Source organism: Gastrolobium bilobum, unplaced genomic scaffold, assembly GCF_033153095.1.
Source record: "Gastrolobium bilobum isolate Gb01-03AN ecotype WA unplaced genomic scaffold, APGP_CSIRO_Gbil_v1 utg22707, whole genome shotgun sequence".
Taxonomy (NCBI): Eukaryota; Viridiplantae; Streptophyta; class Magnoliopsida; order Fabales; family Fabaceae; genus Gastrolobium; species Gastrolobium bilobum.
The window spans coordinates 117549-145207 of record NW_026895173.1 but is presented as its reverse complement, the minus strand read 5'-3'; the positions used below and the strand labels follow the sequence as shown (position 1 = coordinate 145207).

General features: G+C 36.8%; 4 protein-coding genes across 4 annotated transcripts; 2 read left to right on the top strand and 2 right to left on the bottom strand.

Annotated features, from left to right (window-relative positions):
- Positions 1 to 393: 393 nt before the first annotated feature.
- LOC133297123 (uncharacterized) lies at positions 394 to 6201 on the top strand. Its single transcript, XM_061496193.1, has 4 exons — positions 394 to 1089; positions 1126 to 1324; positions 1673 to 3148; positions 5785 to 6201. The coding sequence occupies exons 1-4, from the start codon at positions 413 to 415 to the stop codon at positions 6199 to 6201; spliced, it is 2769 nt and encodes a 922-aa protein (XP_061352177.1). The 5' UTR covers positions 394 to 412.
- Positions 6202 to 6903: 702 nt separating this feature from the next.
- On the bottom strand, positions 6904 to 7407 carry LOC133297114 (uncharacterized). Its single transcript, XM_061496182.1, has one exon. The coding sequence runs from the start codon at positions 7405 to 7407 to the stop codon at positions 6904 to 6906; it is 504 nt and encodes a 167-aa protein (XP_061352166.1).
- A 6607-nt stretch (positions 7408 to 14014) lies between these two features.
- On the top strand, positions 14015 to 15022 carry LOC133297097 (uncharacterized). Its single transcript, XM_061496163.1, has 2 exons — positions 14015 to 14639; positions 14736 to 15022. Exons 1-2 carry the CDS (start codon positions 14015 to 14017, stop codon positions 15020 to 15022), a joined length of 912 nt encoding a protein of 303 aa, XP_061352147.1.
- A 2710-nt stretch (positions 15023 to 17732) lies between these two features.
- Positions 17733 to 18722, bottom strand: LOC133297088 (uncharacterized). The gene has a single exon (XM_061496154.1). It carries the CDS (start codon positions 18720 to 18722, stop codon positions 17733 to 17735), a length of 990 nt encoding a protein of 329 aa, XP_061352138.1.
- Between the last annotated feature and the right edge of the window lie 8937 nt (positions 18723 to 27659).

Genomic DNA, 27659 nt, shown 5'->3' with positions numbered 1-27659 from the left:
AAAAATTTATTCGATTTTTGAGTCCTTAAGGTCAATTAGAGTGTAGGAGAGTTGGTCCCATAGCATTCTGAGGTCATTTGGTATTTTTCATAGATTTATTTTTGCTTCTGTTTGCTATTTTCGGCTACTTTTTGTGACTTATTGTATGTTTTGTGATTTTACCGCTGTATGCTTTTGCCTATGATGCATGACTAGGAGTAATACCAGTGTTGATGATTTATATGCATATGACCCTGAGATAGAAAGATCATTGCATGCTGCTAGTAGAGCTCGTGGGTTGACTTACAGTAGAGCTGTTCCTGAGCATACCTTAGAGTCTGAGTTTGTTGAGTCTGTTGAGTCTATTGAGTCTGTTTGTTCGAGTCCTTTACATAGTGTTTATTCGTTTGGTAGTTTATTTGATTCTGAAATCATGGGTGATAGAACACTTAAGCAATTGGCTGCTCCTAATGTTGATAATGAGCAGCCCTTGTGTATTCGTTATACTAATCATGTTGTACCTTTTGAGCTTAAGTCTGGACTAATACACTTGCTGCCCAAGTTTCATGGTCTTGCAGGTGAGGATCCCCACAAACATCTGAAGGAATTTCATATAGTCTGCAACACTATGAAGCCAACAGGGGTGGATGAGGAACAAATCAAGCTGCGTGCTTTCCCTTTCTCTTTGGACAGTGGAGCTAAGGACTGGCTGTACTACCTGCCACCTTCCTCCATTGTAAGCTGGAATGACATGGCCAGATTGTTTCTGGAGAAATTCTTCCCTTCATCCAGGGCCACCTCAATCAGAAAGGAGATCAGTGGCATAAGGCAAGCTAATGGAGAGAACATGCATGAGTATTGGGAGCGGTTTAAAAGGCTTTGTTCAAGCTGCCCACACCATCAAATTCCAGACAATCTCCTGCTTGTTTACTTCTATGAAGGGCTGCTGCCTATGGATAGGAACCTTCTGGATGCAGCTAGTGGAGGAGTCCTGAGCAATAAAACACCTAATGAGGCCAAGGAGCTGATTGCTGAGATAGCTGCTAATGCTCAACAATTTGGCACTAGAGCAAACAGCAGTGCAGTGTTCCAAGTGCAAACTTCTCCAATGCAAAATCCAATAGTGGCAGCAGCAGGAGCATCAAGCACAGATAACCAGAGAATAGAGAACAGGCTTGATGAGTTGACATCAATGGTGAGGCAGTTGGCAGTGACACAGACAGTGCAACCTTCTGCTCAACAGACAAGCAACCCGTGTGGCATCTGCTGTGATCCTTCTCATCCCACGGATGCTTGTCCTTCCTTATATGACAGCGGTTCCCAAGTTGATCAGTCTGTTGCTGCAGTTTTTCCTGGAAATCCACAGCACCAGCAGCAGCAGCAAAACAATCCCTTCTCCAATACATATAATCCTGCCTGGAAAAATCATCCAAATTTAAGGTGGGGCCAGAATCAGCAAAGTGCACCATTCCAGCAGAGGCAGCAGTTTGTGCCTCCACAATAGAGGCAAAATTTTCAACAATTTGCCCCTCAGCAGCCACCAGTGCAGCAGCAAGCTAGTAGCAATGGCCCTTCTTTGGAGGATTTAGTGAAGCAGATGGCAACTAACAATCTGCAATTCCAGCAGAGGACTGAGTCTTCCATCCAGAATCTGCAAACACAGATTGGCCAACTTGCAACATCAATGAGTCAGAATCAACAAGCAAGTGGTAGCTCCCTTCCATCACAGACAGTTCAAAATCCAAAGGGAACCGACAATGTTAGTGCCATCTCTCTGCGGTCTGGCAAGCAACTGGAGGAACCAAACCAATCTGCTGTTAAGTCATCTCAAGGAGGTGACACTGGTTCAAGGAAGCAGAATACTGATACTTCTGATGTCCACATCCTGTTACCTTTTCCTCAAAGAGCCACTCAGTCTAAAAAGCAAGCAGCAAAAGCTCAAGATAAAGAGATTCTTGACACCTTCAGAAAAGTAGAGGTCAATATCCCACTCTTGGATGCGATTCAGCAAATTCCAAGATATGCTAAGTTTCTGAAGGAGTTATGCACCAACAAGAGGAGGCTGAAAGGAGATGAACGAGTCAGCGTCAGCCAGAATGTGTCAGTACTCATCCAGCCCATGCCCAAGAAGTGCCAAGATCTAGGGACATTTACTATCCCTTGCATTATTGGAAATTCTATTTTTCATGATTGTATGTTAGACTTAGGAGCATCCGTTAATGTTATGCCTGAATCTGTGTATAAGTCTCTTGGTCTTGGTCCCTTGCGTGCTACTGGTATTGTTGTTCAGTTAGCCAACAGGAGTAATGTTCATCCTTCTGGTGTAGTTGAAGATATATTAGTTAGGGTGAACAATCTGATTTTTCCTGCTGATTTCTATGTCTTAGGGATGGAGGGTGAGAATCCTAGTAGTACAATTATACTTGGTAGATCTTTCATGAAAACTGCTAGGACTAAGATAGATGTGCATGCTGGTACTCTTTCCTTAGAATTTGGTGATAGCATGGTTAATTTTAATATTTTTGATGCCATGAAATTTCCTAGGGAAGAGCATTCTATTTTCTGTATGGATGTAATTGATGAAATGATGGATGATATCTCTACTGACTTAACTGCTGAATATCCAGAATTATCATCATTACTTGATTCTGCTCTGTCATGTGATTGTACCGATAGTAGTAACTGTACTGCTTGTGCTGAGATAGCTTTGTGTTGTTCTGATTTTAATCATGTATTGAATGATGATTTGCACAATGGTTCTGCATTGGTGTTGAATTCTGAGTTGCCTGTTGAAATTATTGATGATTCTATTTCTGAGAATTTGATTGCAGGCATAGATGTTAATGTGTTTTTTGCAGAACCTGCACCCACTAGACTTCTCCCATCCACTGAGCAGCCACTTAAGTTGGAAGTGAAGGATCTACCTGACCATCTGAAGTATGCATATCTGGAGGAAAATGAGCAGTTACCTGTGATAGTGGCCAAGACCCTTCTACCTGAGCGGGAGGAAAAGCTTCTGATATTGCCGATACAGGCCGACATCATTTATCCCATTTCAGATAGCTGGTGGGTCAGCCCGTTTCAAGTGGTTCCCAAGAAGTCTGGAGTGACTGTAGTGGAAAATCCGAAAAATGAACTGGTTCCAGCAAGAGCTCAGAACAGTTTGAGAGTCTGCTTGATGTTGCTTATTCTCCATAGGGAGTTCAAGGAGTTCTCTTCCTTCTTTTTCTTTTCTTTCTGTTATTTGCATTTTTATTTTTCTTTTCCTTTCTTTCTTTTAGTTTATGATTTTTCATAGGTAGATTTTCCTTTTCTTTCTGGTAATTACTTAGATCACAGTGTTTGATAGCATAATCTGTTAGGCTTTGATCTTGATTCTTGGATTACAACTACCTGTTGATTGATTCTGTGCTGTTGATTGCATGACTTGGTTTATGCTTGTGAGGTTTTGAGCCCGCATACATGGCATATCTTCTGGTCACGCTTTCTTTCTTATGTGTTTCTGCTCTTGATTGTTGTCCTCTAGAACTTGCTCTTGTTCTTTTTGAAACTGCATTTTTTCACTTGCATGCATGAATATGATTGAGGCATTCTTTCTTTTCTGTACCCACTTTAGCCAGATAGCTGTCCCTTATATTATTCTCCCTTGGTGAGCCCCTTTGAGCCTTTATATCTTTTATTTCTTAAGCCGCATTACAAGCCTAAGTGAAAAACCAATTAATTCCACACCCTATAGTTTTACTGAGCATTGATTTCATTGTGATGTTGTGTTTAAGTGTGGGGGTTTGCCCGAGACGGACAAAAGTTTAAGTGTGGGGGGTGACCATCTGATTCATTTCTGCTATGTGGTTTTACTTCTTCAAAAAAACAAAAAACAAAAAGAAAAAACAAAAAAAAAACAAAAACAAAAAAAAACAAAAACAAAAAACAAAAAAAAAACAAAAAATGTTTATCTTTTCAGTATCATTGTTTTATGTTCTTAGTTTAGTTCTTAACTTTTGCTCTGTGTGAATTTCTGGGGTGTTTAACTTTCTCTTCCATATTCATCCATACCTTTACCTCAGCCCCATTACAACCCTGCATAAAGCCCTCTTGATTTGTGCATGCATGTGTTATGAGCAGTGGAGAAGTAGAACTTGCGCAAGCCTATGGTAGGATGATTTTCTTGAGTTGATTTGAGTGATATACTGAATTAACTGATACACTTGAGAGAAAAATTGAGAGCATCTTGTGAGGAACCATTTTTGTGCAGTTAGCAGTTGCAGTTGAAGTTAGCACGTCTTGTGATTTGAGATTAGGGAATTTCTGTCCTGATTGATTTACCTGTGGAAGACTTGTGATCTTTGTATATTTTCTGTATGCTTCATAGTTGTTGGAAAGGATTGGTTGATCTTAGTCTTTGCTTTCAATTTTAGTTTGTTTTTGCCCAGGAGTGCAAAAAGATAAGTGTGGGGGAATTTGATAACTCATATTTTGTTACACTTATTTATTACTCTTGGTTGATATTTTTATGATTTATTTGAATTAAATAAAGGTCTTTTGGCTCAATTCACAATTCTAGATTTTAATTGGGTTTAATTGATTTTCGTCATAATTTTTCAGATTTACACTACTTCCGTATTTTGATCATATCTCACTCTACAGATTTCCGATTGACTCCGTTCTTGTTGCATTTTGCAGCTAACAAATAGGGCTACAATCGCTATTTCAGCTACTTAAGCCCAATTCGGACGGGAAGATGGTCGAAACTTGATCTCAAGATGACTTGTTTTGTTGGAATTTTATTTTGACTTTTGGACTTGTAATTCACATTAGGACCCAATGTGTTTAGGGCCCAAAGCCATGTTTTATTTTATTGTTTTATTTTTTTATTTAGCTTTTATTTTATGTTTTGGCTGAAGCGGTGAAACCCTAGCCGTCCTGCGTGACGGCTATTTAAGGGGGACTCTAGGAAACCCTTCAGCAGTCAGTTTTTAGAATAGAAAAGTTCTCTCTGAGTTTTTATTCAATTGCGTTCTTCTTCTTCTTCTTATTCTTAGAATTATGTTTACCTTAGCCATGCGAGGCTAAGAATCTTTTAATCAACCTAAGGGTAATGGATTCCATGGATAAGTCTTGAGGATCTGCGTTTATTTCAAATCAGTTTTGTTTTCCCCTCCCAACTCAGATTGATATCGTGCGATCGTGGATATTCAATCTGAGGTTCGCGATTGCGATTATGGAAAGGGATTAATCATCAGATTTGATGATTAGGTTGATTGACCCTATGACCTTAAATCAAGCGGGCTCATACTCTGCGATTGTATGAGTAGAAGCATCGTCTTTGATCAAATGCTAAGCGATCGCTTAGAGAGGGTTGTCAATTGGAAATAAGGATTCTGATTCAATTGACAAATCAATCACGATTCTGATATCCTCTTATCCGAGGAAAGACGTCCATGGAACCTAAACCTTAGGTTGGTTATTTTTAATTACGAATTTTACATACAATTTTACATTCTGCCTTTTTAAATTATCAAACTGAAATCAAAACAAACCCCCCTTTTATTTTCTGTCATCATAAACGATTTTTTACCCAAGCAATTTCCTTGAGAGAGACGACTTAGGGTTTCCACTCTACTATAAATTTTCTGAACCCTAAAGATTTAATTTTTAATTTGCACGAGTTCGACAGCTCGTGTCAGGTCCCTCATTACTCACTTGGAGGAGGATTCACTGAAGGCGTCCTCTTTGCTCCAGTCCTTCCAGGACCTCCATTAACAGCTCGATCTGTCTACTGCTTCTAACTCATCCCTCACTATCAAGGTGGAGGAAATTTCGAAAGTGCAAGACGAGCTCACTAAATCTAAGTCCGGGTTGGAGAAGAGGGTCCAAGAGCTATCTGCCGAGCTTGATGAGGCAAAGAAAGCTTTGGAGTCGGCCGCCGTTGAGAAGAAGACCTTCACAAAGTCTATGGCTGATAAAGATGCTCAAATTGAGAAACTGCAAGCCGACTTTGATGAGGCTAAGGTCGTGGTCGCGAATGCTGCGATCCAAGCCTTCGAGAACGCAATTGCACAAGCCCAGGTTCTGAACCCTGGCCTTATTACTGATGGCATGGATGTTGCGTATGACGTGAAGGATGGCGCCATTGTCCCCGGAACTCTGGGTTCCGACTCTGATGGCGAGGAGGAGACCAGAGCCGAAACTCGTGAGGCCATCTCTCTACGTGTTGCTGAATGAAGGGGTCAAAATGCCGACTTTCATTATGTATTTCTGTTATGGGGCCTTTGAGCCCCTTTTTATTTTGTCTGAACATATTTGTCGCTTTGGGTCAACTTTAAAACTTATGCTTCGGTTTTATTTTTCCAAGATCGTTGCTTTACTTCCCTTTTACTTATATGTTCGAGGTTCAATTTCAATCTCGTGATACTCGACTTGCGATTTGCCGAGGTTTCGTTAATCGATCTAGGATTATTTTTTGTTTGTCAACAAAATTTTCATTCCTTTGTTTGATCGTGAAGCTCTTGAGGCTTCAATTACTTGAATATAAATCGATATGCATTGATAACCCAATTGAGGTCACTGCTCAGTTTATTTGCATTTTAAATGAAATCTATTTGCAAGGCCGAGCTTAAGAGCTCGTTTTATTTGGTTCGAAATAAATCTACCTACTGACTGAGCTTAAGAGCTCGTCTTATTTACGTAGAAATAAATTTATCTATTGACCGAGCTTAAGAGCTCGTCCTATTTGCGTAGAAATAAATCTATCTATTGATTGAGCTTAAGAGCTCGTCTTATTGTCTTGAAAGTCGAACTTCAGGCCTAGCTATAGTAGACCTTCAGCTTGTCCGCTTTCCAAGTTCTCTTTACTGGCTTCTTGGAGATAGTTTCCAAGGTGTAGGCTCATTTTTCCAAGTTTTCCTTAACTTTGTAAGGGCCTTCCTAGTTTTCGGCGAGCTTTCCATCTCTGGCATTCTTATTGCCGATGTCCGCTCTCCTTAGCACCAAGTCGTTGCTCTGAAACGACCGAGGTCTGACCATTTTATTGAATCTTGCAGTCACTAGGCGTTTCGCCATCATATTCTTATATCTGGCGTTCTCCCTGCATTCATCTAGTAGGTCGAGTTCTACAGTGAGTGCTTCACTGTTTTGACCTTCAGTTCCTTGTAATCTTTGTACCCTCCTCCAGGATGGTTCGTCGATTTCTACTGGAATCATGGCCTCACATCCATACGTCAGCTTGAAGGGGGTTTCTTCTGTGGCGGATTGGGTGCTTGTCCTATAACCCCACAAGACGAGGTGCAGTTGTTGTACCCAATTTCCTTTGGCATCGAACAACCTTTTCTTAAGCTCGTTGATAATCACCTTGTTAGCAGACTCGGCTTGTCCGTTGGTCTGAGGATGTTCCACTGATGCAAACCGATGTGTGATCTTCAAGTCTGTCATTAACTCCTGAAACTTTTTATCAGCGAACTGTGTTCCATTGTCTGTGATGATCTCGGCAGGAATTCCAAATCAGCTAATCAAGTTTCTTTCAAAGAATCTCTGAATCCTGGCCGAGGTAATGGTAGTGAGGGGTTCGGCCTCGATCCATTTGGCGAAGTAGTCGACTGCCACTATCAACCACTTGAGCTGTCCTTCAGCCGCGGTGAAGGGTCCCAACAGGTCCGTCCCCCATTTGAAGAATGGCCATGGTGCCGTGATAGTTTGCAGCTCTTCAGGGGGTGCGCGAAGGATGAGCGCGTGCTTCTAACACTGTTCGCATCTTTTGATGTGCTCCTTCGCGTCTGCCTCCATAGTAGGCCAGTAGTATCCTACCCTCAGTGCCTTCCTGGCAAGGGCTTTTCCTCCCATGTGATGTCTGTTTATGCCTTCATGGATCTCGGTCAGGGTATATTCAGGTTCATTCTTGTTTAGGCATTTCAGCATGGGTGTGTAGAAAACCTTTTTGTACAGTTGCCCTTCTATTATGGTGAAGCAGGCCGAGTTCCTCACAAGTTTTTTGGCTTCTTGTGTCTTGTCTCGCAGGACTCCCTTTTCCAAATAGGCCACTATTGGCCTCCTTCAATCCTCAGTCTCGGTTATTACCATGACGCAGGTCGGCTCCGGGATGCTCTGCCGTATCACAGTACGATGATTTCCTGAACCCTTCGAGCTGGCGAGTTTTGACAGGATGTCTGCCCTGCTGTTTTCATTTCGAGGTATGTACTGGATTACCACCTCGTCGAACTTGGCCAATAGTTCCTTGACTTGTTGGAGATATTTCATCGTGAGAGGCCCCTTCGCTTGATATTTTCTTTCAACTTGTGAAGTTACCAGCTGCGAGTCGCTTAGGATTTTTATCCTTCTTGCTCCGTGCTCTTTTGCTTGCACGATTCCGGCGATGAAAGCCTCATATTCGGCTTGATTATTTAAGGTCGAAAATGCAGATGAAGTGAATGTTCAATGGACACTCCCTCCGGGCTCTCAATTATGACCCCGGCTCCGCTCCCTTTAGAGTTTGAGGATCCGTCGACGTATATTGTCCAGAGATCTTCATTCCCTTCTCTCTTTTCTTTTGACGGGGTTAATTCCAGGATAAAATCGGCCAGCGCCTGAGACTTGATTGTCTGTCGAGGCTCATATGATATGTCAAACTCGGAGAGCTCGATGGCCCAGTTAATCATCCTCCCAGCTAGATCCGGCTTGTCTAGTACTTGCCTGATGGGCTGGTTTGTTCTCACAATTACTCGATGACCTTGGAAATAAGGTCGGAGCCTCTTTACCGTGGTAAACAGTGCGAATGCAACCTTTTCGAGCTTCTGGTAACGGAGTTCTAGCCCTTGCAATGTCTGACCTACGAAGTAGATCGGCTATTGGGATTTGTCGGTCTCCCGTACCAGGGCGGCGCTGATGGCCTCTTTGCCCACAGATAGGTATAAGATCAACGTTTCACCGGGCTCCGGCTTGGACAGCACGGGAGAGGTGGCTAAGCAATTCTTTATATTTTCGAATGCCTTTTTGCATTCTTCCCCCCATTCGAACTCTGCCTCTTTCTTAAGGAGCTTAAAGAAAGGCAAGGCTTTTTCCGCCGACTTAGGCAAGAACCTGGTTAATGCTGCAGGAGGCCTGTGAGCTGCTAAACTTTTTTCTTATTTTCTGATTGCTTCATCTCAAGGACGACCTTACACTTGTCGGGGTTGACTTCAATTCCCCGGTTTCTGAGCATGAAGCCCAGGAATTTTTCAGCTGGTACTCCAAAGACGCATTTGGTCGGGTTCAACCTGATCTTCCGAGCTCTTAGTTGCTCAAAAGTCTCCCTGAGGTCGGCTATATGTGTCGTTATATGCATTGATTTGACGACCATGTCGTTGATGTACACCTCTAGGTTTCTCCCAATTTGCTTTTGGAAAACTCGATTCATTATCCCCAAGGAGAGCTAGAAGACGTCAGCATTAGGAAGGAAGGAAAAGGGCACACTAAGGTGGGAAAGGGCCTTGAGGACGAGTTCAAAAGGGAGCTGGCTGCTTTCCTAAGTGAAAACTCCGACGTGTTCGTATGGAAGGCTTCGGAGATCCCGGGAATAGACCCAGATTTCTGCTGTCATAAGCTCTCTATGGACCCGGGATCGAAGCCAGTGTCCCAAAAGAAGAGGAAGATAGGATCTGACCGACGTTAGGCTTTGAACGAACACGTGGACGAGCTGTTGGAGGCCGGTTTCATCAGGAAAATACAATACACCACCTGGTTGTCCAACGTGGTGATGGTGAAGAAACCGAGTGGGAAGTCGAGAATTTGCGTGGACTACACCGACCTCAATAAGGTCTGCCCGAAAGATTCATACCCGGTGCCAAACATTGACCAGCTAGTTGATAAATCATCAGGATTTCAGCTACTATCATTCATGGACACGTACTCTGGGTATAATCAAATCCCACTACACCCTGATGACCACGAGAAGACCTCGTTCATCTCAGAAAAGGGAAAAATTTTCTACAAAGTCATGCCTTTTGGCCTCAAGAATGCTGGGGCGACCTACCAAAGGATAATGAATCGAGTTTTCCAAAAGCAAATTGGGAGAAACCTAGAGGTGTACATCGACGACGTGGTCGTCAAATCAATGCATATAACGACACATATAGCCGACCTCAGGGAGACTTTTGAGCAACTAAGAGCTCGGAAGATCAGGTTGAACCCGACCAAATGCGTATTTGGAGTACCAGTTGAAAAATTCCTGGGCTTCATGCTCACAAACCGGGGAATTGAAGTCAACCCCGACAAGTGTAAGGTCGTCTGGACGAGGGGCTTGGAGCTCCTCCCTCATGTCCAGCTCTACCAAGTTTACTTCGTTTCCACATGGGTGTAAAGATTGGTCCCTACCTCTTCCATTTTTGTGCCGAGGGGGAGAGAACGGGCCTCCTTGATTTACTCGTAGGGTCTCATAGTAGCACTCCCTGGATTCTTTCTGATCCTCTCTTATGGTGATAACTTTGTTCTTTGCCCCCGGCATCTTCAGGGCTTGATGCTTGGTGGAAATCAACATGTCCCAGTCGTGTATTGTAGGTCGGCCAATGTTCACAATGTAGGACGACTCGGTGTCTACTACGACAAAATAAACTCTTCCAGCACGGAATGAGTCCTTCGTCCCTAAGGTCAGCTTCAAATTAATGTAGCCCTTTGGGGGGATGACGCTCCATTGAACCCGACCAGCTCAGTGATGCATGGTTTCAAGTCCTTCTCGTCCAGGTTCATCCTTTGAAAAGCGTCCCAGAGAAGTAAATTGACTTCGCCAGTGGAGAATCGCCATCTAATCTCGAGATAATCAGATGCAAGTGTACTGGCTCAGTTAAATTCTGAACCTTTAGGGCAGCATCTTTGAACCTATCGAGGTATTTCCTCAATGATTCATTCTCCTTTTGTCGGATTCTTCCCAAGGTGTAGCCGGCATTAGATGCGCCTTGCTTGTTGCGAAATTCAACCGGAAGGTTCGAGCTAGGTCCTCGAACGAGTCAATCGAGTTCCTGGGAAGCCTGGTTATCCAGGCCATTGCCTGGCCTGTTAACGTCGTCGCGAAGATTCTGGCCTTGATAGGTCCAGTTATCCCATTGAACAACATTTCGGTCTTGAAAGCCTCTAAATGGGCCTCCGGGTCTTGACTTACGTCGTACGGTGGTATCTTGGCACTCTTAAATCTCGGCGGTATTGCCAAGTTCTTGAGCCTTTCAGTGAATGGGCTATCGTTAGCCTCCTCATCAAGGAGATAAATATCTCCTTGGTTGTTGACTGGTCCTCCGCCCTCCTAGTGGTTATCATGGCGGGGATTCTGCATATTTCCTTCTGTCGTGGCCGCGTTTTGATGTTGTGGCTCATTAGCCTGGCCTGCGCTTCCAGCTCGGCCTTCTCCTCCAGCTCGTCCCACAAGGTTTTGATTTCGCAGCTCAGCCTCCAGCGCCTCCATCCTCTGGGCATTCAGCCCTTGTTGAGCCAAGAATCTGTTCTCCATCTCCTGCACCCTTTGGAGGATCGCATTCATGGCCACAGTGGTTATGTCCCTGGATTGTTCATTATGTGGAGGTGGGCGCATTGGGCACACTGTCGTGTTGGGCTGGGTTCTGGAGGGCAGTCCTTGAGTGCCGACCTCGCCGACCTGGACCTCTACTAGCACAGGGGTCGCGGCTGATTAGAGTTGTTCCAATGCAGGTTGGTGTGACGGCATACCATAAGGCTGAGGCTGAGATTGGTGTGGCGACATTTGGGCAGTGCTGGACGTCGAACGAGTGTTCGTCATCGTGGAATGTGAATCGAAATTTATCGTCCACACATACGGCGCCAATGTTCGGTCCTGGATAGACCGTATTGCTATACCGTGAGGTATGCGCTCAGATATAGTGTATAATCAGATGTATACTAGGCTTGTAGCCGAGGTCTCAATCACTGCGCACAAGCAATAGGCTTATAGCCAAGGGATGAATGTGTGCATAGTGTGGGCAGTATTAGTAAATAGGTTCAAAGTGTGTGCCTGGGGTCCTTAGGTTCTTATTTATAAGGATTACCTTCCTAGGCCTGAGCCTTTTGAGCTCCCCAGATTGCATTAGGGTTCAACTCCCTTTCTGTTGGGATGTGACCCTTATCTTGTGTACTTTGACTGTTTAATGTTGTTGAGATACTCATGAATATATCTCTTAGTAGATTCTTGGATGAGTAGTTGGGATATGATATTCATATCCACAAAAAAATCTATTTCAATTTTTTAAGAAATAAAAAAATTACTTATATTAGTTCATTTTGAGGAATTAAAAAAAGTCTTATCTGAATTTCAAAGAGATAGTAATTTCAAAGAACTGAAATTTTAGAGAAATTACAAGTCGATTTTTTTTCAAAGATTAAATTGAGCTCCATATTTTTTCTTAAGGACAAAAAAGAGTATTTACTCAAAAAATGTGATTTCTTAGTTCTTACCTACCTCTATTTTGTTAGAAATATTAATATAAAATTATTAAATGTTAAAAACTTTTCACGTCACAGGAGAAAAAAAAATATTAATGGAACTTACTTTGTTGTGTAAGAGAATAGATTATTCTTATGTAATATGAGAAATCTTTAATCCAATTTTTAATGAATTATCATTTAATAACTTAAATTCTTGAATTGAATTAATTCTCTATATAACATTCCACCCTGAATAGAAGAGTGGGTTGCATGATATACTTTGCTAGTAGATCATCAATTGCCCACATGCTAACGTTGTATTACTAATATTAAAATCATAATTATTAAAATCATAATTATTGTTTTGATTATTTTATAATTACTGATTTAATCATAATAAATAACACCCTAAAGGTAAAACAGATTAAGTTAAATCATGTATTACTAATTAAATAATGAATTATTAATTAAATAATGAAATAGTCATTATATTAGTGTGTTAATTAAATGTTAATCATGTTACTGAATCCTTGTTAAAATGTAAATAAATAATAATAATATTTCCTCACCAAAAATAAATAAGTAATAATAATAATAATAATATTTTGTGAAACCTTATAAATAGGAAATTGTTTTTTAAAGTAATTAGTAATTAATAATTAATATAAACTTATTTTTTTAGTAAACAATAATTAATATAATGACTGAATTGTTAATTGTAATTAGTGTTTATATTAATGGTATATTTAAGCTATCAATGCCATAGAAACCTTGTATTAAAATTGATAATAAATATTGAAAATTATAAAGAGTAATTGTTAATTTATTAAAATCCTAGAATATATGTCTCAATATGCTATTATAAAGAGAGCAGATCTGTTATCAAAAAAAAAAAAAAAAAGAGCAGATCCTAATATATATATATGCAGGCCAGTCTCGTGAGGTAAGGTGGCGAGACCAGCTAGGATCGAAGCTGATTGGCACGCGTCAGTGTAATTGATAGGATAAATGCAATTAACGTCGCTTTCTCCGACGAGATTGGTTCACATTAATTATTTGACTATTCTACTTTGATAAAACATCTCAAAATAATTTTGAATTGTAGATACATTTCAAAATTCTTCTTTTTTTTTTTTTTTTTTGTAAATTTCAAAATTCTTCTTAGTATGGTGGTTTTGCCTAGTTAGGGATAGCCATGGACTCAATGCATTACATAATTCATGAATTTATTAAGTGCTGGGTTAAATCTCTTAATTCATGTATATAAAAAACATTTATTAGAGAGAATTTTCATTTTCAACATTTGACATATTTTGCAAAAATTACTTAACATACCGAATTTAGAGAATTTTAAAAATAAATCCACTCCTAATTATAGGTCCGAGCCTCTAATTGTGTGCGAAAAAAAAGTAATAATAATAAATAAGAGAAAGCTGACAAGTGCTGTATACTAATCCCAACGCGTTTTTTCCATTTTGAGACTGATATTGACTACTTGTACTGTACTGTCCACAATTATAAGCAATAATGGAAATTCAAACAGAATCAAATCAAAAAGACAAATAAATGGTCAAAATTACCAAACCACCCTTCGCTCTCTTTCAAATACCGCTCCCATTTCTTTCACAGCTCAAAACAAACGCAAATGGATACGCCCAAAGGATCCCAACCCCAAAACCCTATCGCCACATGCGCCACCATGCTCTCCCTCCGCCACTTCTCCGCTTTGCGCGACTTCGCAAGCCGCCTCCCGAGCTCCGACTGTGTCGCCAGAATCATCGCCATCGCCGACGTCCTCTCCGCCGCTGATTTCTACTCCGTCCTTAAGCTCCGCCGCGATGACGCCGGCGACCGCGACCTAACGCGGAGTCAGTTCGCGAAGCTGGCGCTCCTCCTTGACCCCACGAGCACCGACAAGTTCCCTTTCTCGGACGAAGCCCTCTTGCTAGCACGTGAGGCATGGCACGTGCTCTCCGACCCGGAAAGGCGTGCCCTTTACGACCGCGAGTTCGAACAACGAAGTGGCGGTGACCGTAGAAAGGCGACGTTTTGGACCGGGTGCCCCTACTGTGGGAACCTGTACGAGTTCGAGAAGAGGTACGAGGAATGCACCTTGCTGTGCCAGAATTGCCGGAAAGCGTTTCACGGTGTGGCGATGAAGCCGCCGGTGAAGGAGGGGGATGAGAAAGGAGAGGACTATTGGAGCCACGAGAGTGTTCCCTTGAGGTATTATGAGGTTAAGGAGAAGGAGGATAATAACAACATGATGGGTGATGAAAATGTCAATGTTGTGTACATTTCTGATGATGATGATGATGATGATGATGATGATGATGATGATGATGATGATGATGTTGGTGATGTAGGGTTGGGGAAGATAGTGATAGAGGGGGTGAAGGGTGATGTGAGAAGTGAAGGGTGGGAGAGGGTTCATCGTGTTCAGGTGAATGAAACAGTGAATTTGCAAGGCAATGGGAAGCGGAGGATGAGGATTAAGACTGTGGCAAAGAAGGGTGTTTGGAACAGGAATAAGAGAAGCAAGAAGGAATGTGTTGATGCAGATAGTGACTTGGATTTGGATGTGGAAGATGGTGAATTGGAGTTTACACAAGGAGATGGTGATGTCTTTGTTGGGGTTCGGTTCAACAAGTGATGGAAAGGTGTGATGATTCTTTTCTTTGGTTAGTTCTAAGATCATGCTATATAGGCAGGCAGCATTTAGGGTTTCTAGACATTCTGAGCAGATTAGGTTGCACAAAAAACTATTGAAAAATTGGAACTTGATGGTATAGTTGTTCATTACGTGCTTCATCATTTTGGAAAAGAGGCGTTGCATTGTTTTTACTTCACCGTTTTTTATGCCCCCTTTTATCTTGATGGTATAGTTGTTCATTAAGCTGCATGTCAGTACTCTGAATGAATTGTTCTTTTTTTCTGTGATAGTGTTTGTGGAAGCAGCAGCAGTACTAGAGTTTGTTTTGTTTTTTTGTTGTTGTTGTTATGAAGGCGTCTTATGAATACAGTTAATAGCTTCTCAAAGACTGGTTTCTCTTCAATTTTCTGAGAGCATTAATTGTTCATCACTTGGTCTTGCCCAATGCTAAATTGGTATTGATGGTTATTGGTTACTATGGTCTAGGGATCACAAATACATGTATACGAGCAGTTTCACCATGTTGATCAACTCAACTCAACTCAGAAATTATGGAATTACTCAATTACAGTGAATTTCTTTCAAGTTGAATGAAAATAAATTTAAGCTAAAATTGTTTAGGTCATGTTTTTGAGACCGATCATTAAGACACCACATTTATGAAAAAGACAATAAAAATAGAGGGAGGTTATACTTAACCTATTTTTTCTGGCTTTTTCACCCTTTTGCCCCTTATTAATTAATTAATAACCATTTTGTCCCTGATTCGAAACTATTTATCAATCTGCCCCTCTTTAATCGACTACCTTACATTTTTAATCGACTAAATAGCCAAAACTGACAAAAAATGGCCGTTGGGAGATTTAGTAGACTAAATCTCCCTATTTAGTCGACTAAATCTCCATATTTGACAAAAAAAAATAAGTCAGTATGATTTTAATCGATTAAGTAGGGAGATTTAGTCGATTAAATCTCCCAACAACCGTTTAGTCGATTAAACATGCAAAATAGTCGATTAAAGAGGGGCAGATTGATAGATAGTTTCGAATCAGGGACAAAATAGTTATTAATTAATTAATGAGGGGCAAAATGGTCAATAGCCTATTTTTTCTTATCATCTCTTATTATTACGTAATAAAATTACATTGATTGAGAGCTGCCTGGTAAAAATAAAAGATGTTATTTTATTATTTTACCAATTTTGCAAATACTTCAGTCATTCAACATTTGTCTCTATTCATTTTTTTTTAGTCGTTTTACTTTATACTCTTAGGATAATCAGTAGTATTTTTATTCTGAGATATTTGTATGTGTCATATTGACTTGTATATATTTCGTACTTTTCATTATTATGGTGTTTAATTAGGTAATTGATGTTAGTTTGGATGTGTATTATCTGTATAAAATTACCACATGTTCATACCTTTTACTATGAATGGTATTTTTTTATCATTAATGATAGTTTGGATGTGTATTAATTATTTGTATGAAATTACCAAATATTTCTCAAGTATACTATTATGTGTTTGTTGAATTGAAATTCATATGAAATATATGCTTTTTAAAAAATTAATAATATTATTTTCGATGGAATTCAGAAAAAAATCGGTTGAAAAATGAGACACAACTGTTAAACAAAAATATTTTCCATTGCATTTTTCGACGGAATTCTAGAATAATTCCATTGCAAACTGAGACGCAACTTTTCGACAGAAATATTTTTCGTTGCATTTTTTGACGGAATTTTAAAATAATTTCGTTGCAAACCGTGAAGAATTTTTTGACGGAATTATTTTTTATCGAAATTTTGACGGAATTCTAATTAAAATAATTTCGTTGCAAACCCTAATTCTGTCGAATATATAGATTTTTCAAGTGTTATTTGTGTCTTTCATTTCCAATTCACCTACTTCTGCTGCTTATTTGTTTTCTGAGTATTTATGGTGCGGTATAAGTTTACTATATAACATGTGCTATTTGGAATGAACTACATAATGAAAAATCTAGTAATTCAGATTCTTGTTGCATTTGAACTACTTTTGGTATTTGCTATTTTCTGTCTCTACTAAGAATGCATTGCACCTAAACTTTTTTTTTTTTTCAAGGATATGAATTCTGATAAGCCAAAGGAACCCTCTATGGTGCTTAGTCAAAACTGATAAAATAACTAGCCATTACAGCTTGACCTTATTCTAACAAAGATAAATTGTTTGATCTGTGCTAAAGCCCATTGATTATCTAATAGCAAAGTTCTGGTAAGAAACAACGTAGTTACGCGGGCAAGACTGGAAGAGAAGAAACTCTGGATTTTCTTCGTAAAATAAGTGAATTTCCTTGTTAATTGTTTACCCTCTTGCTCCGGCATTCACAAAAAACAGAAACAAAAACTCTTAACTTTCGTATATGAGTAAAATTAGTCGCATATACATGGATTAACGGATACTCCGAGAAACCAAAAAATATAAGACCTAAATATTAGTGTATTTCAAAAAGCTTGCATGAGTGATAAAACGGTGAAGTAAAAACAATGCAACGCCTCTTTTCCAAAATGATGAAGCACGTAATGAACAACTATACCATCAAGTTCCAATTTTTCAATAGTTTTTTGTGCAACCTAATCTGCTCAGAATGTCTAGAAACCCTAAATGCTGCCTGCCTATATAGCATGATCTTAGAACTAACCAAAGAAAAGAATCATCACACCTTTCCATCACTTGTTGAACCGAACCCCAACAAAGACATCACCATCTCCTTGTGTAAACTCCAATTCACCATCTTCCACATCCAAATCCAAGTCACTATCTGCATCAACACATTCCTTCTTGCTTCTCTTATTCCTGTTCCAAACACCCTTCTTTGCCACAGTCTTAATCCTCATCCTCCGCTTCCCATTGCCTTGCAAATTCACTGTTTCATTCACCTGAACACGATGAACCCTCTCCCACCCTTCACTTCTCACATCACCCTTCACAACCTCTATCACTATCTTCCCCAACCCTACATCACCAACATCATCATCATCATCATCATCATCATCATCATCAGAAATGTACACAACATTGACATTTTCATCACCCATCATGTTGTTATTATCCTCCTTCTCCTTAAACTCATAATACCTCAAGGGAACACTCTCGTGGCTCCAATAGTCCTCTCCTTTCTCATCCCCCTCCTTCACCGGCGGCTTCATCGCCACACCGTGAAACGCTTTCCGGCAATTCTGGCACAGCAAGGTGCATTCCTCGTACCTCTTCTCGAACTCGTACAGGTTCCCACAGTAGGGGCACCCGGTCCAAAACGTCGCCTTTCTACGGTCACTGCCGCTTCGTTGTTCGAACTCGCGGTCGTAAAGGGCACGCCTTTCCGGGTCGGAGAGCACGTGCCATGCCTCACGTGCTAGCACGAGGGCTTCGTCCGAGAAAGGGAACTTGTCGGTGCTCGTGGGGTCAAGGAGGAGCGCCAGCTTCGCGAACTGACTCCGCGTTAGGTCGCGGTCGCCGGCGTCATCGCGGCGGAGCTTAAGGACGGAGTAGAAATCAGCGGCGGAGAGGACGTCGGCGATGGCGATGATTCTGGCGACACAGTCGGAGCTCGGGAGGCGGCTTGCGAAGTCGCGCAAAGCGGAGAAGTGGCGGAGGGAGAGCATGGTGGCGCATGTGGCGATAGGGTTTTCGGGTTGGGATCTTTTGGGCGTATCCATTTGCGTTTGTTTTGAGCTGTGAAAGAAATGGGAGCGGTATTTGAAAGAGAGCGAAGGGTGGTTTGGTAATTTTGACCATTTATTTGTCTTTTTGATTTGATTCTGTTTGAATTTCAATTATTGCTTATAATTGTGGATAGTACAGTACAAGTAGTCAATATCAGTCTCAAATTGGAAAAAACGCGTTGGGATTAGTATACAGCACTTGTCAGCTTTCTCTTATTTATTATTATTACTTTTTTTCCCCAGACAATTAGAGGCTCGGACTTATAATTAGGAGTGGATTTATTTTTAAAATTCTCTAAACTCGGTATGTTAAGTAATTCTTTGCAAAATATGTCAAATGTTGAAAATGAAAATTCTCTCTAATAAATGTTTTTTATATACATTAATTAAGAGATTTAACCCAGCACTTAATAAATTCATGAATTATTTAATGCATTGAGTCCATGGCTATCCCTAACTAGGCAAAGCCACCATACTAAGAAGAATTTTGAAAGGTATCTCCAACTCAAAACTATTTGGATCCAGATTTTCTGATGTGAAAAATCACATGACATGGTAAAGTGAGAAATCATAACAATACAAAAGTGGATCAATGGTAATAAAAGAGGAGAGAGAAAAAATAGTAAAATAAATAGCTACAAAATTATAACCATTGATTTAACTGTGTATGGTTGTGATCTTTTCACATGATCGTATAATGTTTTTTCTCACATTAGAGGATCTATTTCCAAACTATTTTGAGATGTTTTATCAAAGTAGAGCAGTCAAATAATTAACGTGAACCAATCTCGTCAGAGAAAGCGACGTCAATTGCATTTATCCTGTCAAAGCTGGTCTCGCCACCTTACCTCGCGAGACTGGCTAGCCTACATACATATTATGCATATATATTAGGATCTGCCTCTCTTTATAATAGCATATTGAGACATATATACTAGGATTTTAATAAATTAACAATTACTCTTTATAATTTTCAATATTTATTATCAATTTTAATACAAGGATTCTATGGCATTGATAACTTAAATATACCATTAATATAAACACTAATTACAATTAACAATTCAGTCATTATATTAATTATTGTTTACTAAAAAATTAAGATTATATTAATTCTTAATTACTAATTACTTTACAAAACAATTTTCTATTTATAAGGTTTCACAAAATATTATAATTACTAATTGTAATACCCCATATTTTCTTTTAATAAAATAATAATAATAATAATAATATAATAATAAATATTTTTGGATAATAATGATATTTAGTATTTTTGTAATTAATAATATTGGTATTTAATATTTTTAATTAATGAGTTAATAATAGTTAAAATAATAATAGGTAAGATAATAATAGTAATATTATTTTATTTATGTGATAATATATAATTATATATATATATATATATTTATATATTAGATGATAAATTATGATTAATTGATTTATTAATTGATTGATGATTTATGTATTTATGTTTGATTAGTAATTTGTTTAGATATGATGAGTCAACAAACATAAATTGTTTAGATATGATGAGTCAACAAACATAAATTGTTTAGATATGATGGGTCAGCATTGAGTCAGTAATGTGTAAGCCCTAAACTTCAACTATGAATAGAGGTCTGGCCTAACCAAACCAATTCACTCTTCAACATTTCTCCTCTACTATTCTCTCTTCTTAGTTCAAAAACTTAGTTTATTTTATTTTATACTCTTCTGGTTACCAACCGGTTCTCTGCCCCAAATCACTCTTTTCTTCTAGAAGTTAGCGAAAACGGAGACCAGGTAATCCTAATCTCTAGGTGGTTGTAGATTTGTTGTGTATGAAATTTTATTGGGTGTGTCCTAATCTTTCAGATAGTTATATGTTTGATGTATATGTAATCTTAATCCTTAGGAAATTTTAGAATGTTTTCATTTATTATATGTACCCTTAGGGTATTTAAATTAAATTATTTTAACCTCTATAAATTAATTGGATTAATTATTGGATTTTGGCTTTACCCTGGTAGATGTTGAATAATAAAATTATGATATTCTTGGATAATGGATTTGGAAATTATGATATTATTGAAAGATTCATTTTGGAAATTACAATCTTCATTAAATTGATGTGGAAATCATGAAAACTATTTGACAATTATGAGAATCGTGACAAGATTGAATTGATTGTATGTGATTGAATAAATTAATAGTGGGAGGATAGCTTTGGGATGGTACCTCCCAAGGTGATGAACACAACTTTTGGGCTTTATGCCTCCGATGTGAAACTGATGTGAAAAAGATTATATCCGTTCTTCCCAAAGTGGTTCCTGGTAACAGTGGTTTTTTCCCGGGGTACTAGTAGCAACTTTGGGAAGAGGTGTGCACACTAGGAAGATGTGAATTGATTATGGCCAATTTCGATTATACGTGGCTGGTAACAGTGGTTTTTTCCCGGGTCACGGGGTAGACTGGCAGGGTTTCCCGGGTCTACCATGGTTCTCTTCCCACTGAGTACAATGAACTTAAACATGATTAATAATGAAATGTTATTTGATTTGATTATGATGAATGTCATTGAGTTGTGAATATTACCATTTATGTAATATTATGATTAATGTTGTGCTGAATATGTTAGTTGATAAATTACCCTTACTAAATACAATAAATGGACTAAATAAAGATTAATATAATTAATAACGAGTTGATACTTGATTTGAATTTTTGAGTTATATTACTTGATTTAATTATTATGAGTTCTATTTATTTATTTATTTATTTTTTTATTTTGATTGGGATTACCAGCTTTGCTGACTGTTTGTGATTGTTTGACTGCAATGATCCTGCGGCTGCGGGGGAGCAGATTTTCAATAAATCAGGTGGCAAGGAATCGGGCTAGCAGTGGGCAGTGAGGATACGACTCAGGATTTCTAGTTGTCATAAATATTATGTATAAAAAAAAATTGTAGTCTTAGATTTTGATTTGAATGTATAGAGTTAGCCTTGCACTTGTCCCTGTACAGGTGCGACGGTAACACTTCCCAAATTCGATTATTTTGAACTTCCGCTGTTATTTATAAAAATATTGAATTTACTTATGCTATTATAAATTGTCAGAATTTGGGGTGTTACAAAATGGTATCAGAGCCCCTGGTTCGGCTTGGGGATTGCTTTTGATACTGACTTGAGGGATCAAAGATCCCTGAGTTAAATAAATAAAAAAAATAAAAATAAAAATAAAAATAAAATTTAGGAAATAAAATAATAGGACATAAGATAAATAAATAAATCGAGAGAGGTGGGTATTGAAGGGTTATTTTTCTTATCCTTTAAATATGATCTATTTCTTCGGAATTTTGATGATTATATCTTTGGAATTATTTTGTGATTTAAAATTATTATTGATATTATTCTTTAAAATTTTTATATGCTATCTTTAGTAACTCGTTCTTATTTTAATAAAAGTTATTAGCTTTCTTTTAGAGTTGTTCTGGAATTGATTAAATTTTTTCTAGCAAATGAAAGATAATATATGCAATAAAAATTTCTATTTGCTTAAAGAAGATATTCAGTTTCGAAACTTTTTTTTCTAGCTTGGTTAAAGTTAAAAATTCATTAATTTGTAGTTTTTTAAATTTATTGTATTCTAGGTTGTCTTGTTTGCTTGGTTATGCATGACTCTTTGTTGTTTGCTTACATTTTTTTAAAGGGGTTTCAAAAAAAATTAATTAAGTTTCGAGGACGAAACTTCTTTTAAGGAGGGTAGAATGTAATACCCCATATTTTTATTAACTTTAACCTTATGCCTTTTAGTTAATTTGAGGAGTTCAAACTTTTAAGTTTCGAGGACGAAACTTCTTTTAAGGAGGGTAGAATGTAATACCCCATATTTTCTTTTAATAAAATAATAATAATAATAATAATAATATAATAATAATAAATATTTTTGGATAATAATGATATTTAGTATTTTTGTAATTAATAATATTGGTATTTAATATTTTTAATTAATGAGTTAATAATAGTTAAAATAATAAGAGGTAAGATAATAATAGTAATATTATTTTATTTATGTGATAATATATAATTATATATATATATATTAGATGATAATTTATGATTAATTGATTTATTAATTGATTGATGATTTATGTATTTATGTTTGATTAGTAATTTGTTTAGATATGATGAGTCAATAAACATAAATTGTTTAGATATGATGAGTCAACAAACATAAATTGTTTAGATATGATGAGTCAGCATTGAGTCAGTAATGTGTAAGCCCTAAACTTCAACTATGAATAGAGGTCTAGCCTAACCAAACTAATTCACTCTTCAACATTTCTCCTCTATTATTCTCTCTTCTTAGTTCAAAAACTTAGTTTAATTTATTTTATACTCTTCTGGTTACCAACCGGTTCTCTGCCCCAAATTACTCTTTTCTTCTAGAAGTTAGCGAAAACGGAGACCAGGTAATCCTAATCTCTAGGTGGTTGTAGATTTGTTGTGTATGAAATTTTATTGGGTGTGTCCTAATCTTTCAGATAGTTATATGTTTGATGTATATGTAATCTTAATGCTTAGGAAATTTTAGAATGTTTTCATTTATTATATGTACCCTTAGGGTATTTAAATTAAATTATTTTAACCTCTATAAATTAATTGGATTAATTATTGGATTTTGGCTTTACCCTAATAGATGTGAATATTTGAATTTTGATTTGAAAAATTATGATATGATGATTGGACTTGAATTTTACCCTGGTAGATGTTGAATATGAAAATTATGATATTCTTGGATAATGGATTTGGAAATTATGATATTATTCAAAGATTCATTTTGGAAATTACAATCTTCATTAAATTGATGTGGAAATCATGAAAACTATTTGACAATTATGAGAATCGTGACAAGATTGAATTGATTGTATGTGATTGAATAAATTAATAGTGGGAGGATAGCTTTGGGATGGTACCTCCCAAGGTGATGAACACAACTTTTGGGCTTTATGCCTCCGATGTGAAACTGATGTGAAAAAGATTATATCCGTTCTTCCCAAAGTGGTTCCTGGTAACAGTGGTTTTTTCCCGGGGTACTAGTAGCAACTTTGGGAAGAGGTGTGCACACTAGGAAGATGTGAATTGATTATGGCCAATTTCGATTATACGTGGCTAGTAACAGTGGTTTTTTCCCGGGTCACGGGGTAGACTGACAGGGTTTCCCGGGTCTACCATGGTTCTCTTCCCACTGAGTACAATGAACTTAAACATGATTAATAATGAAATGTTATTTGATTTGATTATGATGAATGTCATTGAGTTGTGAATATTACCATTTATGTAATATTATGATTAATGTTGTGCTGAATATGTTAGTTGATAAATTACCCTTACTAAATACAATAAATGGACTAAATAAAGATTAATATAATTAATAACGAGTTGATACTTGATTTGAATTTTTGAGTTATATTCTTGATTTAATTATTATGAGTTCTATTTATTTATTTATTTATTTTTGTATTTTGATTGGGATTACCAGCTTTGCTGACTGTTTGTGATTGTTTGACTGCAATGATCCTGCGGCTGCGGGGGAGCAGATTTTCAATAAATCAGGTGGCAAGGAATCGGGCTAGCAGTGGGCAGTGAGGATACGACTCAGGATTTCTAGCTGTCATAAATATTATGTATAAAAAAAAATTGTAGTCTTAGATTTTGATTTGAATGTATAGAGTTAGCCTTGCACTTGTCCCTGTACAGGTGCGGCGGTAACACTTCCCAAATTCGATTATTTTGAACTTCCGCTGTTATTTATAAAAATATTGAATTTATTTATGCTATTATAAATTGTCAGAATTTGGGGTGTTACATTCTTCATTGTATTTGTTTTGTTGCGTGGGTGAAGGATAAGGAGGGTGTTTTGGTCATTTTGACAATTTGAGTGTCTTTTTATCTGATTCTGATTCAACTTCTGTTTTCATTATTGCTTCTTCTTAGTATGAGTGGTCATTCTCGGTCTTTAAATGAAAAATGGCCATTGGAATTTGGGAGATAGCGCACGGCATAGGGTGCTAAATGAACAGGGGTTTTTGAGGAATTTTTGCTCGTTTCGTAAAGTCTGAATTTACATGTTTAAAATGAGTTGTTGGCGTTTGAATTTGTATAAAAATTCATTTAATAAAAAAGTTTCATGCTCCAATTCAAAAGCCTCTCCTTAGTATATTATTTTATATTTATATTTTATATTTTTTATACTACTTGTAATGTAATAGTTTTCTCTTTCTCTTCAATTTATTTCATCCTATTTTATTGGTTAAACAGAATTTTTGAATGATTTTGTTCTATATTATGCTGTTTGGATATACATTAAATTTATGAATATTTATGAAATTACTAGTGTTGTTGATTGTATATTCTATTTGGATAAATTTATGTTGTCTTATGTTTTTTAAACAGACTAAATCAGACTTTATTTTTTGTAAATAAGTCAGGCCGCATGCCGATAATTATATTTATAACAAGTAACAAGCTTGATCAGGCTAAAACATTTAAACATAGGCTTAGCCTTTTAAGACCAAATCTCAGCTTGGCTCGACCCGTTAACACCCCTAGGCCAGCTTTTGTGAGTTTTGTATTCTTACTTGTGCCGATTAGAACAACGTTTTTTTTTTTTAAATGACAATTAAGGGTATAAATAGGTTAAGCTAGGCTAGTTTTTGATTTAAATAGACCAGACATGTGTAAAAAATATTGGGTCTGCCATGAACTGTTAGCCTATGTAAGCTCTAAATTACAAGTCTGATCTGACCTATATTTAATAAATAAAAGTCTTGACTTAGGCTGTTAGCTTTTAAGCCTATTAAACATTCAACAATTAAAAGAATAACTAAAATAATATTATTTTATTATTCAAAAATATTAAAATAATTTTATTTTATTTAAAATAAATAATATGCTATAAGCTTGTAGACTTATAGGTATGATATGTACAAAAAAAAATCTATGATCTATTTTCTAAATAGATTTTTAAAAAAACCTAGATCTGTTCTATTTTATTATTTATAATAGATGTGAGGCTATAAATTCCTGTAAGTCGTCCTAACTCATTTACACTTCTGACAATTAGACACTTGTACGAGTGAATTTATTTTCAAATCGAGTTACTCATACACTGTCAAGAAATTCTTGAGAATATCCATTGGAAGAAAATATTTTTATATTGTTCATTTACATTAAGCCGTATTATCTAACAAGACCGAACGAACAAAGTTTTTTGGTTGGCAAGAGCGTTTGGATGAAAAATCATTTTTTAATAAAGTTCTTACCAAAACTAGTTTAACATGAAAAATAGATTTTTTTTCAATTTACATTTTTAGAATATCCTCACTTCAGTAAGTAATAGACAATTTTTTTAAAATAATGTGAAATGCTGAAAATAGAAATTCCTTGTCACACATTTATTTTTTTGGAATTGTGATTTTTATCCCAACACTTAAAAACTCATGACTTAATTGTGATTTTTATTCCAACACTTAAAAGCTCATGACTTAATAAATATATGCCAATGACAACTCATCAATATAATAAGTGGGTCAGGAAAAAAAATTAATTATCAAAATGGGTCTGCTTCAAAATTATTTATATGTTTGAGTTTCTTCTTAATAAACAGCGAGCACCACGTGCCACCGGTTCACTTGCCTTGCTCTAGATCTGACTTTGACCTGACTCATAAATATCTATTTTTTTTGAACTAGTTTTAAATACTGATTCATTTTAATTTGAGTCAATTTTAGACCTGACTTATTTAATAATTGACCCATTGACGTAAATTTGACCCACACTCATTATATGAAAAAATATATTTCAACTGATTATCATATTTCTTTAATATATATATATATATATATATATATATATATATATATATATATATATATATATTATTTGTGTTAAATATAGTATTATGATATTTTATTAAGATAAGTTTGAAAGTTTTCACAAACTTTCTCCTAATTTGATCTCCTACATTGGATCTTGGCATTTTACAGAGCATGAGTTCATACACGGAGAAAGAGTGCAAGGAATGAGAAAATGAACAGAGATAATTAGTAGAGTTGTCAAAACGGGCCAGCCCGGCCCATTTAGCCCTAGCTCAAGTGGGTTAGGGCTAAAAAGCTCGCAGGGCCAAAAAGCCCACAAAGATATAAATCCTTACGGGCCAAAGCCCCATTGGGTTAGGGTCAGCCCGCGGGCCTTCTAAATTTTTTACGTATTTTTTACACTATTGAAAAACATCATATTTTTTACAAAAAAAACTACGTTGCAAACAATAAAAAATTTCGTCAAAAAAATATTTTTCTGTTGGAATAGTTTTCATTGAAAGGTGACGGAATTTTCATTCGATGAAATTTTTTACAAAAAAAATTTTTTTGTCAAAATTTTCGACCGAATTTAGTTTCCGTCAAAAAATTTGATGAAAATGATTTTTTAAATATTTTCGATAAAAAAAATTCCACCAAAAGTTTTGACGGAAAAAAGAATTCTGTCAAAAATTTTGACGAAATATTTTCTGTCCAAAATTTTCGATGAAAATGTGTCTCAATGAAAATTTCGACGGAAAATATTTTTTTCAAAAATTTTGAGGAAAATATTTTTGTTAAACTTTCGACGAAATTTAGATTCCGTAAGAATTTTGACGAAATATTTTTTTCGTCGAATTTTTTTACAAAAATAATTTCCGTAGATTTTGACGGAAATTTGTTTCGTTGAAAATTTTGATAGAAATGTTTTTTATCAAAAAATTTGTCGAAAATATTTTTCGTAAATTTTTTTTGATGAAAATGTGTTTTGTAGAAAATTTCGACGAAATTTTTTTTTGTCAAAAAGTATGACGAAAATATTTTTGTCGAAAACTTTTGACAGAATTTAGATTCTGTAAAGAATTTG